General features: G+C 42.0%; 1 protein-coding gene across 3 annotated transcripts in view; it reads left to right on the top strand.

Moving 5' to 3' along the window:
• The window catches only part of cd2ap (CD2-associated protein), a 78,991-nt gene that overhangs the window by 57,070 nt on the left and 8,162 nt on the right, over nt 1–13,759 (top strand). For all 3 annotated transcript variants that reach the window (XM_014144592.3, XM_014144589.3, XM_014144591.3), the window contains exons 13-16: nt 7,188–7,332; nt 8,393–8,502; nt 12,475–12,590; nt 13,056–13,139. In XM_014144592.3, coding sequence (XP_014000067.1) covers nt 7,188–7,332; nt 8,393–8,502; nt 12,475–12,590; nt 13,056–13,139 — 455 coding nt within the window. The remainder of the gene's footprint in view (nt 1–7,187; nt 7,333–8,392; nt 8,503–12,474; nt 12,591–13,055; nt 13,140–13,759) is intronic.

Below are 13,759 nucleotides of genomic sequence, written 5' to 3'. Positions count from 1 at the left end.
TCTCTCGTCTCTTTTGCACCTTCTGTGCTGTGTGCACTGCGCACCTTCCCACTCAGACAGACATCAAGCCCCACCCCCTGCCACTCTCAACAAAGTCGAAAGATCGTCTTCCTCTCTGACAACAAGCAACTTCAACTTGCTATTTTCATTTGAGGTTTGGTCCAACATAATCGGTCATATGGACAATGAAACGCGTTGAGACATTATTTTTTCTGTAATAGAGGAGAACTTAATATTTGTGATGATACCCTTTTTATGTGTCAACTCCTAAAATTTGAAACAGAGCAGACCCTACTAAGATGAGTATCAATGAACAAGATTGTGGAAAATTTGTGCTCAGTTTCTGTCGTGCACAGCATTGCGGTTCCATATACCACTAGCAACATTTTAGCCGCTGACTTACAGTGCCTTTTGGAAAGTATTCAGTCCCCTGGACTGCGTTTCGAATCTCATAGCGAAGGATCTGAATACTTATGTACTTATTTTTAATACATTTGCAGAAAATTCCAAACCTGTTTTCGCTTTGTCATTATGGGGTATTTTGTGTAGATTGCTGATGATCTGTATTTTATTTAATCCAATAAGGCTGTAACGTAACAAAATGTGGAAAAAGTAAAGGGGTCTGAGTACTTTCCGAAGGCACTGTATGGGCTATCTTTCTAGTCTGTGTTTTATAAATGTACAATGAGCATATAAAGACGTGTGTGTATGTATGGAATTGGCAATGCGTTCTCATTCTGAGAAATAAGCTCCTTATCCAGGTAGGCCGCTCCTTATCCAGGTAGGCCGAACAACAGTCTCCAACTGTTGTTCAAACAGTTGGAGACTGACAGGAGGGTGTATTCATTGTTAGCAAGCAAATAGATCCAAGTAGGCTAGACTTTAAATATTAATATTATCTGGCTACTCACTACCAGGTGGGCTTGTTTTCTAAATTGCCTGCTACCAGAAGTTGGTAATTTAGTGGATGTGCATGGTTCTGGTTAAATTTGTAACAAATGTTTATTTATTTTTTTACCTTTTAATTGTGCAACTTGAGCTTATTTAGAAAGAACATAAAATAAATCAATTTTTTTTTTTTTTGTTTTTTTTTGTGAATCGCCCATAAATTTGAAAAGACTCGTGATGTGATTTTTAGGCCATATCGCCCAGCCATAATCCCTGTTGGTTTCAGAACAGTTAGCTGCAGCCCATTGTCTGGTATTTTAATGTGAATTGTGTCACTGAGACACTGTTGCTCTACAGCAATGTGCTGCTTTTTCAGCATGTTTTATGAACAGGCAATCAGCTTCCTGACCAACGTCTCTGGGATGTTCATGTTTACAGTTAACACACTCTTCTTCCAGCGTACTAATCAAATAAGTCAACTCGATTGGGCCTAATCTATGATTTGAGAGAGGGGAAATGAAGGAACACTGATTTGCGTAAGAAGGCTGGAGAGGTTGTTTAACAAGTGTCAGATGTAAGGTTGGACAAAGTGTTTGTTGTGAGTGTGCTGTTAACACGGTGATTAAGTTGTCTCTGTAATTAGTCACTTATTATAAGAAACAAGGAGGTGGATCTGTCGGCTGAAGACATCACAGGCCTGTCTTCTGACCTACTTTTGTGTGTGTGTGTTTTCAGGCTCTTTTTGTATACTCAGTCTCTGCAACGCTTTTATGTCATTCAATGGTGAATCAATCAATGGTGAATCAATCGAGATTCAATATTACTTCCATCATTTTTGTGGACAAGCAAACTTCCATCATATGTTAAGGAAGTCTCGAGGTTCTGCTCGCCTGAGTTAGAATACCTCATCATAAGATGTAGACCACACTATTTCTGTAGTGTGATATAGAGCATCCCCAATCAACTGGATGAGTCACTATTATGTAGGTGGATGAAAATGATCCAAACATTTAGTTTGAATATAGTAATAATAAACTACACAATTATCTGTCTCCATTATCCTGTGACTGCTTTAGGCCCATAATCATACCCAGTGGGTATAGCCAAGGTTGCTAGCCTTGCGCCGCCACTCGGAATACTATAAGAAGCACGTGTCTAGGTTTACCATTTTTGCAATTATTAAGAGGCTAAGGAACAAGGAGCTAATATCTTGCAATCGATGTCTTCGCATTCAATTATTGAGTAAACCTTAGTTCAGAGATGCACAGTTAGAGACCAAGCATATATGCTATGTGAATTAAATTTACCATTAGACATTTCACCAAATAATTCAAGAAATATTATTCAAATGTGAGGACTACAGTTCGTATCCATTTAAAGGTCATCCGATAAATACAATAATAAAGAAAATAGTACATACAGAAATCTTCACTATAAAAAGAAGAAAAAAATTCACCTGTATTTTACATACAAACGATCATCGCGTCATTGTACATCAGGAGATCGGTATACCAATGTTTATACCCAGCTTTTATTCTTCCAAAAACGCCAAATCCCAGTATCTCCCAATGTCTAATTAACATCTCTTTGCATGACCAAAAACATTAAAACAAAAGTCATTAAACTTCACACGCGTTCTCTAATCTAATCACCACACATCAACACTGTATGATACAGTAAGAACACGCTCCTGTATCGCTTCTCTTTGAACTATCTGCCTTCCGACAAACAGAATAAAACAATTTCTCTGTATCACTAAATCCATAGCACTTGCAGTACATTCATAACTCTTTCTGAACTCTTGAAACAATCCAAACATGGCAATTAAATTCATTTTGCCAATTAAAGTTTTTTTCATCAGTCTTCACACCTCTCCTGTCGTCAGTGACCCCAGGACTTCAGTGTCTTCCTCTAGATTGCCACAGATAAGGTGTTTGACCCCTGTGGTAGCCCACAGATGGTATGTCACTAAACAATGCCATGAATCGGGATTGAGTCATCATGCTGGGCCTCGGCCCCAGCCAGTCACCAGGTGTATCACCTTCTCTCGTTCTTCCACTACATTACCAAGAGTTTTCATCTATATTTTTCGTAGCTGTCTATTTACCACCACAAACTGATGCTGGCACTAATACCGCACTCAACAAGCTGTATAGGGCCATAAGCAAACAAGGAAATGCTCACCCGGAGGCGGGGTGAGTCGCCGGTGATTTTAATGCAGTTTTACTTAATTTCTACCAACATGTTACTGTAGGCTTAGCCCTCGTTTATGTGCTCTCTGTCACCTGGAGCTGCATGGCAAATGGTCCAGGAACACAAAGAAAGCACAAAGGACAATGCCGAAGGATTAGTCAGCCGTAACATTCACAAGGCCTAACATTCCCAACATTCACAAGGTCACAGGGCCAGACGGATTACCAGGTCGCATACTCGGAGCGTGCGCTGACCAGCTGGCAAGTGTCTTTGAAGTGTTTTCGCTGACATTTTCAACTTCTCCCTGAACCAATCTGTAATACCTATGTTTCAAGCTGACCACGATAATCACTCTGCCCAAGAACGCCAAAAAACCTGTCTAAATTACTCGCCCCGTAGCATTCACATCTGTAACCATGAACTGCTTTGAAAGGCTGTTCATGGCTCCCATCAACACCATCATCCCAGACACCCTGGACCCACTCCAATTCGCATACCACCCGAACAGATCCACAGATGATGCAATCTCTATTGCACTCCACACTGCCCTTTCCCACCTGGACGAAAGGAACACCTATGTGAGAAGGCTGTTTGACTAGAACTCAGTGTTCAACACCATAGTGCCCTCCAAGCTCATTACTAAGCTAAGGACCCTGGGATTAAACACCTCCCTCTGCAACTAAATCCTGGACTTCCTGACTGGCAGCCCCCAGGTGGTGAGGGTAGGCAACAACACATCCGCCACGCTGATCCTCAACACGGGGCCCCCCTCGTGCTTAGTCCCCTCCTGTACTCTCTGTTCACCCATGACTGCGTGGCCAAGCACGACTCCAACACCATCATTAAGTTTGCCGACAACACGACGGTGGTAGGCCTGATCACTGACGACAATGAGACTGCCTGTGGGGAGGAGGTCAGAGACCTGGCCTCCCACTCAACGTCAGCAAGACAAGGGAGCTGATCGTGGACTACAGGAAACAGAGGGCAGAGGAATTATCATGGTCCTTACACAACAACACAGTTGTGAGGAGGGCGCACCAATGCTTCTTACCCCTCAGGAGGCCGAAAAGATTTGGCATGGGCCCTCCAATCCTCAAAACGTTCTACAGCTGCACAATTGAGAGCATCTTGACTGGCTGCATTACCGCGTGGTATGGCAACTGCTTGGCATCCATCTGCAAGGCGCTACAGAGGGTGGTGTGTTCCGCCCAGTACATCACTGGGACTGAGCTCCCTGCCGTTCAGGACCTCTATACCAGGTGGTGTCAGAATAAGGCCTTAAACTCCAATCACCGAAGTCATAGAATGTACTCTCTACAACCGCACGGCAAGCGGTACCGATGCACAAAGTCTGGAACCAACAGGACCATGCACAGCTTCTACCCCTATGCCATAAGACCGCTAAACAGTTAGTTCTGGTAGCTATTGGTTAACTATATGCATTGACCCTTTTTGCACTTATTTTTTTACTCATTGCATACGCTGCTGTTACTGTTTATTATCTATCCTGTTGCCTAGACACTTTATCCCTACCTATATTGTACATATCTACCTCCAATTACTTCATACCCCTGCACATCGACTCGGTACTAGTACCCTGTGTATATAGCCAAGTTATCGTTACTCATTGTGTATTTCTTTCTTGTGTTATTATTTGTCTATTATTTCTCTATTTTCTTTCTCTCTGCATTGTTGGGAAGGGCCCTAAGTAAGTATTTCACTGTTAATCTACACATGTTGTTTACGGAGCATGTGACAAATACAATTACATTTTATCTAACTTGTATTTGAGTACTTAATGTTATAATCAGTCATGCAGTGTGTGAGTACCCATCAATAGGAACATTTCATAGCTCATGGGGTTAAGGTGCTATCAATGAATTAGTTCCGGAACTATCAGCTTGTGTGTGCAGATGTATCTCAACCTCGAGACAGGCTTGAATCATGTTGGACCGCCGTGCTAACAGCACATTGTGAGTCCAGAAAACCAGAAGCCTAATATACACTGAGCAAAAATATAAACGCAACGTGTAACATTTTGGTCCCATGTTTCATGAGCTGAAATAAAATATCCCCAAAAATGTCCAAATGCACAAAACGTGCATTACTGTCAAACTTTTGTGCACAAATTTGTTTACATCCCTGTTAGTGAGCATTTTTTTCATTGCCAAGTTGTGGCATATCTAGAAGCTGATTTTAAACCGCATGATCATTACACACGTGCACCTTATGCTGGAGACAATAAAAAGGCCTCTCTAAAATGTGCAGTTGTCACACAACATAATTCCATGGATGTCTCAAGTTTTAAGGGAGCGTGCAATTAGCATGCTGACTGCAGGAATGTCCACCAGAGCTGTTACCAGATAATGAAATGTTAATTTCTCTACCATAAGCCGCCTCCAACGGCGTTTTAGAGAATTTTGCAGTACTTCCAATCGGCCTCACAACCGCAGAACACGTGTATGGTTTGCTGATGTCAACGTTGTGAACAGAGTGCCCAATGGGGGGGTTATGGTATGGGCAGGCATAAGCTACGGACAACGAACACAATTGCATTTTATCGATGGCAATTTGAATGCACAGAGATGCCGTGATGAAATCCTGAGGCCCATTGTCGTGCCATTCATCCGCCACCATCACCTCATGTTTCAGCATTATAATGCATGGCCCAATGTCTCAAGGATCTGTACACAATTCCTGGAAGCTGAAAATGTCTCGCCTGCACACTCACCAGACATGTCACCCATTGAGCGTGTTTGGGATGCTCTGGATTGACGTGTTCCACAGCGTGTTCCAGTTTACCGCCAATATCCAGCAACTTCGCCTAATTAATTTATTTCAATTGATTTGATTTCCTTATTTGAACTGAAACTCAGTAAAATCTTTGAAATTGTAGCATGTTGTGATTATTTTCGTTCAGTATATATTTAGCAATTAACTTCTAATTTAAATGTCCTGTACTTTATTTTTACTTAGTAACTCTGGATAAAAGTGTCAGATAATTAACAAAAATATATATGTTTAGCCTAAATGTTTAGCTTTTTATGAGTTTAATGTAAGTTTTATTTTAGTTTCATCCTAAAGTTCCCTTTGACTTTTATATCTATCGTAGCTCCAGGGTTTTAGTCTGATATGGGATGAGTTAACGGATGTTATTGGGAGTCTCATAGGGCGGCGCACTATTGGCCCAGCGTCATCCGGGTTTGGCCGGGGTAGGCCGTCATTGTAAATAAGAATGTGTTCTTAACTGACTTGCCTAGTTAAAGGTAAAATTAAAATGTTATTTGCATGTATAGTTATGTCATCAGGGTAAATGGAGGGACAATGTGACAGTGAGCGGACAGCTACTGCATGTTTTTTGTTCCAGGCAATCCATTGTGACAGGCCTTTATTAGCAGTGCTTTAACCTAGATTATATGTGTCCTGTTTTTGGCTTACCTCTGGGCTTCTTGCACATTTGCCCATTTCATGCACGAAGGCGCTTTGGTATTAACGTGAAGTGCTGCACTTACACACATTCACTGTACGCTACAGAAGTGATGTCACTGGCTGTCCTCATGGTGGCTGAAAAGCTTTCCTTCGCCCTGGCACTAACCCCTTTCAAAGGATGACTTCAGGGACACGGTGACACTTCCCTTGTCCCTAGGCTTCGATTAGCTAAAAGAAACACCTTGCTGTTTTACACTTGTTCCTGCTTTGCATATCTTATCGCCCTCTATGCATATGAATAATTTGTCACAGCGTTGTTTGTTTCTCTGTCAGGAATGAAGCATTTCCCTAATGAGGTTAGGGGTTGTCTATTTTAATATTTCAGTGGAATATCCCTGGGAATAGTTGATGCTTACATGTCCTGGCAGCCGAGAATGAATGTGCCTAAAACAACCAGGACCTCGTACAACCTCCATGGTCTTGAAATGTATACAGTACAGTGCATAAAATGTGAAATATTTTATCACAATGATCATTCTGATTCAAATTCTGTCTCTCTCTCTCTGTGTGTGTGTGTGTGTGTGTGTGTGTGTGTGTGTGTGTGTGTGTGTGTGTGTGTGTGTGTGTGTGTGTGTGTGTGTGTGTGTGTGTGTGTGTGTGTGTGTGTGTGTGTGAAGGTGACAAGACAGATCAAAAACTGTCAAAGCCTACTGCCCCTCTGGTCCCACCCAAGAAACCTGTACCTCCTCCAGGCAAGGGTAAACCAGGCGTCCTCCCCCCAAAACGACCAGACAAGCCTCTCGCACCCTCCCTAGGGGCCAAGTAAGCCTTTCATCCTTCTACCCGTCCTCCTGTTCTTCCAGCTTTCCCTTTGTTCATATTGGATATTCACTTGAGGAAGGACAACATTGTGCAGTAGTAGGTTTTATTGGCAAATTCGCTGTCATAGACTAAGTTGTACACCAATTTACAATCCTAATAATACAATAATAAAATCCTCAACTAGCATAAACGTTTAATATGATACCATTTAAAATATGCAATGTATACAAAGCAAAATTAGCAATGTTTGGGGTGACCGCTTTATAAAATACAAGAGTTCTTATGTAGGCATTTCTTAGGCATCTTGTGTGTGTGTGTGTGTGTGTGTGTGTGTGTGTGTGTGTGTGTGTGTGTGTGCGTGCGTGCGTGCGTTGATCAGTTTAGGGAAATATGGGATGGGAGAGTTCTGATAGCAGCTTGTCTGTGTCATGAGAGTGTTCAGTTTGTGGCTGTTGTGGGTTACATCCAGTGACCTGCTGTCTGGTTGGGGGGAGCCAGTCTGCAAACTGGGAGCTCTGCCGAGATTTAGCAAATGTCGGGCAGATCTGCTTCCATCAGTTCTCCCAGGACATGATTCCTAAGGTTTCATGGGCTTCCCCATAGCTGGTATACGACTCGCCCAGAATTATTCTGCAAGCTCCCTTCTGGAGCCGCTCCAGCTGAGTACTCAGGGTTTGAGTGAGGCCAGGGTGCCAGGCAGGGACCGTGTACTCTAGAACTAGTCTAACGTATACGATGTAGATGGATAGTAGGTCTGCTGTGGTAGCATCGATGCATTTGAGGAGGAACAGCTTCAAACGACAACAGCATTAATAACCAGTATATTTAGATTGTCAGGCATTTGTTTATGGCTTCTGAATGATTGCATTCACACTGAAAATAGCTTTCCTATTTTGCTATTTAAGTCTCAATGTGTAGCACAAAGGCCTTTGAAATCCAGTTTCATTCCTAACAGAATGTACCTATAACTCCAGCCATCAGGATTGTATTACTGCCACTACTATTTACATCTCTAGTAATGTTTTGCTACTGTTATTGTTGTTATCCCCCTCCTCTACAGGCACAATGGAGAGGTGCCTTCCACACTTCCAAAGTCCGACATTGAGCCAACGTTACCCAGCAAACCAAAAACGCTGTCGGGTGACTGGGGGGACAAAGCCCTTGACATGGGTATGTATGACTCCACTTTTTATTTTGAATAAATTCCTAGTAGTAAAACCTTTTTAACAAGGCATGCAATGAAACATTCATCGGGGATCAAGAATAAATATAGATATATACATACCTTCACGATTATACAGCTCCGTGACATCATTATTAGTTATGCTCAGCTTGCTCCAAACACAGGATCACGTTTCATCTATAAAACCATATATACTCTCCCAGCTTCTTAGGTTGAATGTTTCTTTATGCGTAAAACCTCCTGACTGACGCAGCGGTCTAATGAGGCATCACTACAGACACCCTGGTTCGAATCCAGGCTGTATCACAACCGGCCGTGATTGGGAGTCCCATAGGGCGTCACGCAATTGGCCCAGCGTAGTCCGGGTTTGGCCTGTGTAGGCCTTCATTGTAAATAAGAATTTGCCTGATTAAATTTTTTTCTTTTTTATTATGAAGTGCGTAAAACCAGTTAGTCTATATAGCTGTGGTAAAATAAAGTTCCTTTACACTCGTGGGATTTGGCCTATTCATAGGGCTACATTTAAATGTTTCTTAGAGGAAATATGAAAATGCATAAGCATGGTGGCAATTAAAAGAGCACAGTTTGGAGGTTTCAATGACTCAAAGAAGAGTCACAAGATGCTTTTTTTAACTCTCCTAGCTGTGCTGTTGAGGAACTAGAGCAAGCTCACTTGTAGTTTTGTTTGGAACACAAGCCTGCATCCCCGCCATCCTCACAATTGCTGCTGTTGTTTACGCAATCCTAGAACGTTCCATTTTAAATGGTGATCTGGGTCAGGGGGGCGTCATTTGAAAGCTTGTCACAATAGACACACACAAGCTCATTGTGTTCAGAACATCTCAGGGTATGACGTGATGCCATCTTTTAACTGTACATCGAACACAGTGATCATAAATGTTGACACTGTATATGACATGATCTGGAGAATGGGAAGTGCACGTTTGGACTCACAGGTGTTTGGCTTGCCTGTATGACATCAAATCGGTATTTATTTTAATCCTAAATGTCTCAGTTTTCAAAATAGATTGAGTCCTCTTAATTTACAGCATTTCCCTCACCTGGACAACACTTTTTTTCTTCTTTTTTTTTCTTCAAAAGTTGGCCAATTACTGTGAGGGCTGGGGGCAACTTCTTGTCGCACGCGGCGCTCATGTGCAGAACAGCTGTCAATCAAAACCCATACAGCGCTGTGAAGCGTAGAGCCAGAGCCTGACGTCATTTACAGCATGTTACTGTACAGCCACTGTGTTACAATTTAGACACTTATCAGTGCCCAGATCAGCCATTTTCAACCTACATACGGCTACGAGTGTAAAGGGCTACGTACTTTTGTTTTTCAAGAATAAAAAGCTTACTTCATTCATTTTACAGTTCAATACTTTCTTATAGACATTTCGGTAATGATGCTTTTTCTTCAGTGTGTGCAGACTTTATTGTTTTTGCATCCATTAGCAGTACCTACCTACAGTTATGAACCCAACTAGTTGTTTATGGCCCTTACTATGTCACATTTAAAGTGTCTGTGTGCCTGTCCATGTGGAGTACCACCAATGACTGTATATCAATGGACAAATCCATCGATCACGTGACACCATTCATTCTTATGTGAAGACTCAATAGTGCATTGAAGCCAAATGAAGTCGGTTAAGATGGGGTCTCATAGAGACATAACATGTGCGGTTTGAGCTACTCTGGGGAGTGATGTTGCAGGCTAGCTCAGTGCTGCTCCCTCTCATTGAGTAACAGAGGCAGACTGAGGCTGCCATTAGCAACTAAATTGTCCTTAACTACTTCTGTGTACGATAATCAGTTCAAGGACATCTGGTGTCTTAGAAGCAATTATTGGTACCATGATTGTCTTCTAAACATTTTTTTATTTGCACAGAGATTGACCACAAATATATATATTTTTCCAATCACTAGAATGGGGGATGCTAACTGCCTGCAGTACCAGGGTCGGACTTTAACTTCCGTGGCTTCAATGAGAGGGGGCAGTCGTTCTCGCCTGCATACCACCAGTTGTGTGTGTGTGTGTGTGTGTGTGTGTGTGTGTGTGTGTGTGTGTGTGTGTGTGTGTGGCATTCTGCAGTAGGTCCCTCCTCTCTAGGGGTCTGCAGCCCTCCTGTGTTTTTAATTGAGTTTTGGGATGAGTTGCTACTGGCTGATGGTGTTCTATCTAAACTGAGGATTAGTGCAGTAGATCCATATTTGAGTTGTGGATTACCCCTCCTGCCGCAACAGGCTGTTGGAGTAATGTCCTCAAGAACAGGAAACACTGACCTAAAAAGAGGGGGATGAGCTGAAACCCCTTTTTATTAATTCAGATATTCATTTGTGGGCGACGACATGTTTACTGTTGCCTTTGTTCTTTTTTCTTTAAAGGTTGATTCGGGGACATTCTTTTAAATTTTACCTTCCAACATTTAAAAAGTCCAGTACGCTTTGTGTGTCCATTAAGAGCTTAGTTTTTTTACTAACATTATGCATATTTCGTGTGCTTGGTTTGCCCTTTGACACATACCGGTAGATTCATAATGGTACTGCATCACAGATGCAACAGGAGACATCCGTGAACTCTGAAACACATTCAAAGTCAACTGGTTTAATTTCAGCATCACGATTTCCTCTCTGAAGCAATTCAGGCCTACTGTAACACATGATCAAATGCTGTAAGATATATATTGACAGCTAAAATCCCAAATTACTAAAATACTTAGTTTTTATTTTTAGAGTTTTTGTCGCTAATGTGTTGATTTAATCCTCTAAACCCATGGGTGAATAGGTTTTTGGAGGATGGAGAGATAAAAGAGGATGAGAAAGAGGGAGGGAGGGAGGGAGGTTGGCTATGTTTACATCACCTCTCATTTCATGCCAAGGACAATCACAAACAGGAATACACAAGAGAAAAGCTTTTAGGAAGAGATAAAGGGATGGAGATCGAGCTAAGGGAAGACAAGGGAGTTTAGGCGAGGTGAGTTCTCAGAATCATGACATCATGGAGGTTAGAAGTTTCCTGGGGAGTCGTGTCTGTGACCCACGCCGCTAAAAGCATCAAAAGAGCTGCTAAAACCATAGGTCATTAGCCCCGTGGGATTAGGGTGTGAAAACAAACAGGGAAAAACACTCCTCCTCATTCTCCTTTATGTCAACTTCACTCCCCTGGGAGTTCTGCAATGTTACTAAAAATCCTGTCTATAGTATTTATATAGGACGTTAACACTTCATTTTAAGGGTACCTAATAATCCATTTAAGGCATTTATACTGTTTTTTTTTTTTTAGGAATCATTACTCCCGCATTTGTTATCGTTACTAAGCTAGTTATTCTCACATTTGTGTATATTTCCTTAAACGTTCTGCTCATTCTTTTACCGGGTATTGCTGGAATGTCTACCAATGGCATGCCCATTTTTTTGTGAGAAATTGCAGGTCACTCAAAACATTAAGTATTTATAAAGTATAAATTGTGCTCACTTTAGATTATGGACTGCAAAAATACTTTACTAATGATTACTAAAGGGTTTAAGTGTGGGAGTAATGATTAATGAATGGTGATCACACAATTTTATAAATGCCTTTTATAAATGGTTTATTACGTGTTACCCATAGGACTATATAGTGCTTACTTAGTGTGGCAGTTTCAGTGTTGTACAATTCTCAAGGAAATCTTAACAATGAAATGTGATTACAGCCCCATTCCTAAGTTGGTATTCTTCCCAGAACTGTGTCTCTTCAGATGAAAAACCTGTGTTCTGCTACTTCTCATTGAAAGGAAATCACAAGACCATAGAATGGCAACTACCGTTCAATGGTTTTGGTTGCGACGTCTTATTTCTATCCAGTTCTTTGTTCCATTTCATGAAAACGCCTATGATCTTTCTGCTGTCTGCATTTGTAAAGAAAAGTGCTGTTATTTACTTTTCTCTTTACGTCTCTCCCTCTGTATCTGTCTCTGAAGACCTGATGAGCTTTGATGATCTGTCGTCTACCTCTGAGAAGCTGTCTCACCCCACCGCTAACAGACCAAAGATGGCTGGCAAGAGGCTTCCCGCTCAGTTTGGAGGAGGCCACTCTGTGAGTACACAGACATACCAACACGCTACTGAGGACACAACTCTGCACACAGACTTGCAAAACCACACATGTTAATCTCACTCCATACGTTACGTTTACACATCAAATTCCTCTCAAAAACACATTTGGCATGCAGGTCCTATCTGAACAGCAAATGTACATCACCGCATTCCATACACAGATATCGCACTTTATCTGAATCTCATGATGGATCGGGGGAGTTGACGTGAGATTGGGAGCAGGTTGCTACATGTCCACTTGAAAAGACATCAAATGGCAGACATTTGAGTTACATGAAGGGCTGAGAGGAGAGCTGTCAGGTCGCTCTGATTTGTCTGAGATTGACTGAGTTCCCTGAAGAGTAATGTGAAAGCCTTCCGTTAGAAACAGATTAACAAGTCTGTGAGAATGTCTGGCAAGGTGTCAACTACTGAGCAGACCTGTTTTGTATTTTTGTCTTCTCAGCCAAACAAGGACATCAGCGTGGAGAAAACCTTCAAGTTTGACGAGGAGGACCGCCCCAAGCCAAAGTTGATAGACGCGAGAAAGGTAACAATGACATTGACGTGTCTGATTGCATTGGTTAGTGTCTAACCTGTATTGAACTTGTATGTGCGGTACACCAACCTCATTCCAGAACAACTATTTTGTATGTATGGCAATAAAGTTTTCTGAGTGTGAATCAATGGCCCAAATACACATTAGCTCTATCCCTGTTCCAGTACAAATCATCCCAAATGGATGCTATTGCTGCAAATTAGTCACTTCAGCCAATATTTGCACGCAGCAAGGAATTAATATAGAGGATACAACACCCCAAAAAGAACAGCAAAATATATGTCTCAGTTCAGAAACTGAGTCAGGTTTGTCTATAGATATTAACTAATACATCCTCGGAAAACTGCAACCGTCTTGTGATCTTCTGTTAAATCATAGAGACCTCTCTCAGTTCCTCTGGGCAATCCCTCACTAATAGGAGCCGTCCTCCTGCCAGGTTGTTTTCCTCCTGTCGTCCCTCTCGCCGTCCCTCCCTCCCTCCCTCTGTATGTAAGCCACCCTGTTACTGTATGAAAGCCCTCTTATCTTGATGAACCCTGATCCCATCGGCTCCAGTACAGCACAGTCGCAAGCCTCTGGCATTAAGCTCCCTGAGGTCACACAAGATGTAC

Source organism: Salmo salar, chromosome 15 (assembly GCF_965601325.2).
Source record: "Salmo salar chromosome 15, fSalSal1, whole genome shotgun sequence".
Classification (NCBI taxonomy): Eukaryota; Metazoa; Chordata; class Actinopteri; order Salmoniformes; family Salmonidae; genus Salmo; species Salmo salar.
Note: the sequence above shows the minus strand (reverse complement) of the source record. Positions and strands in the feature narration are given on the sequence as shown.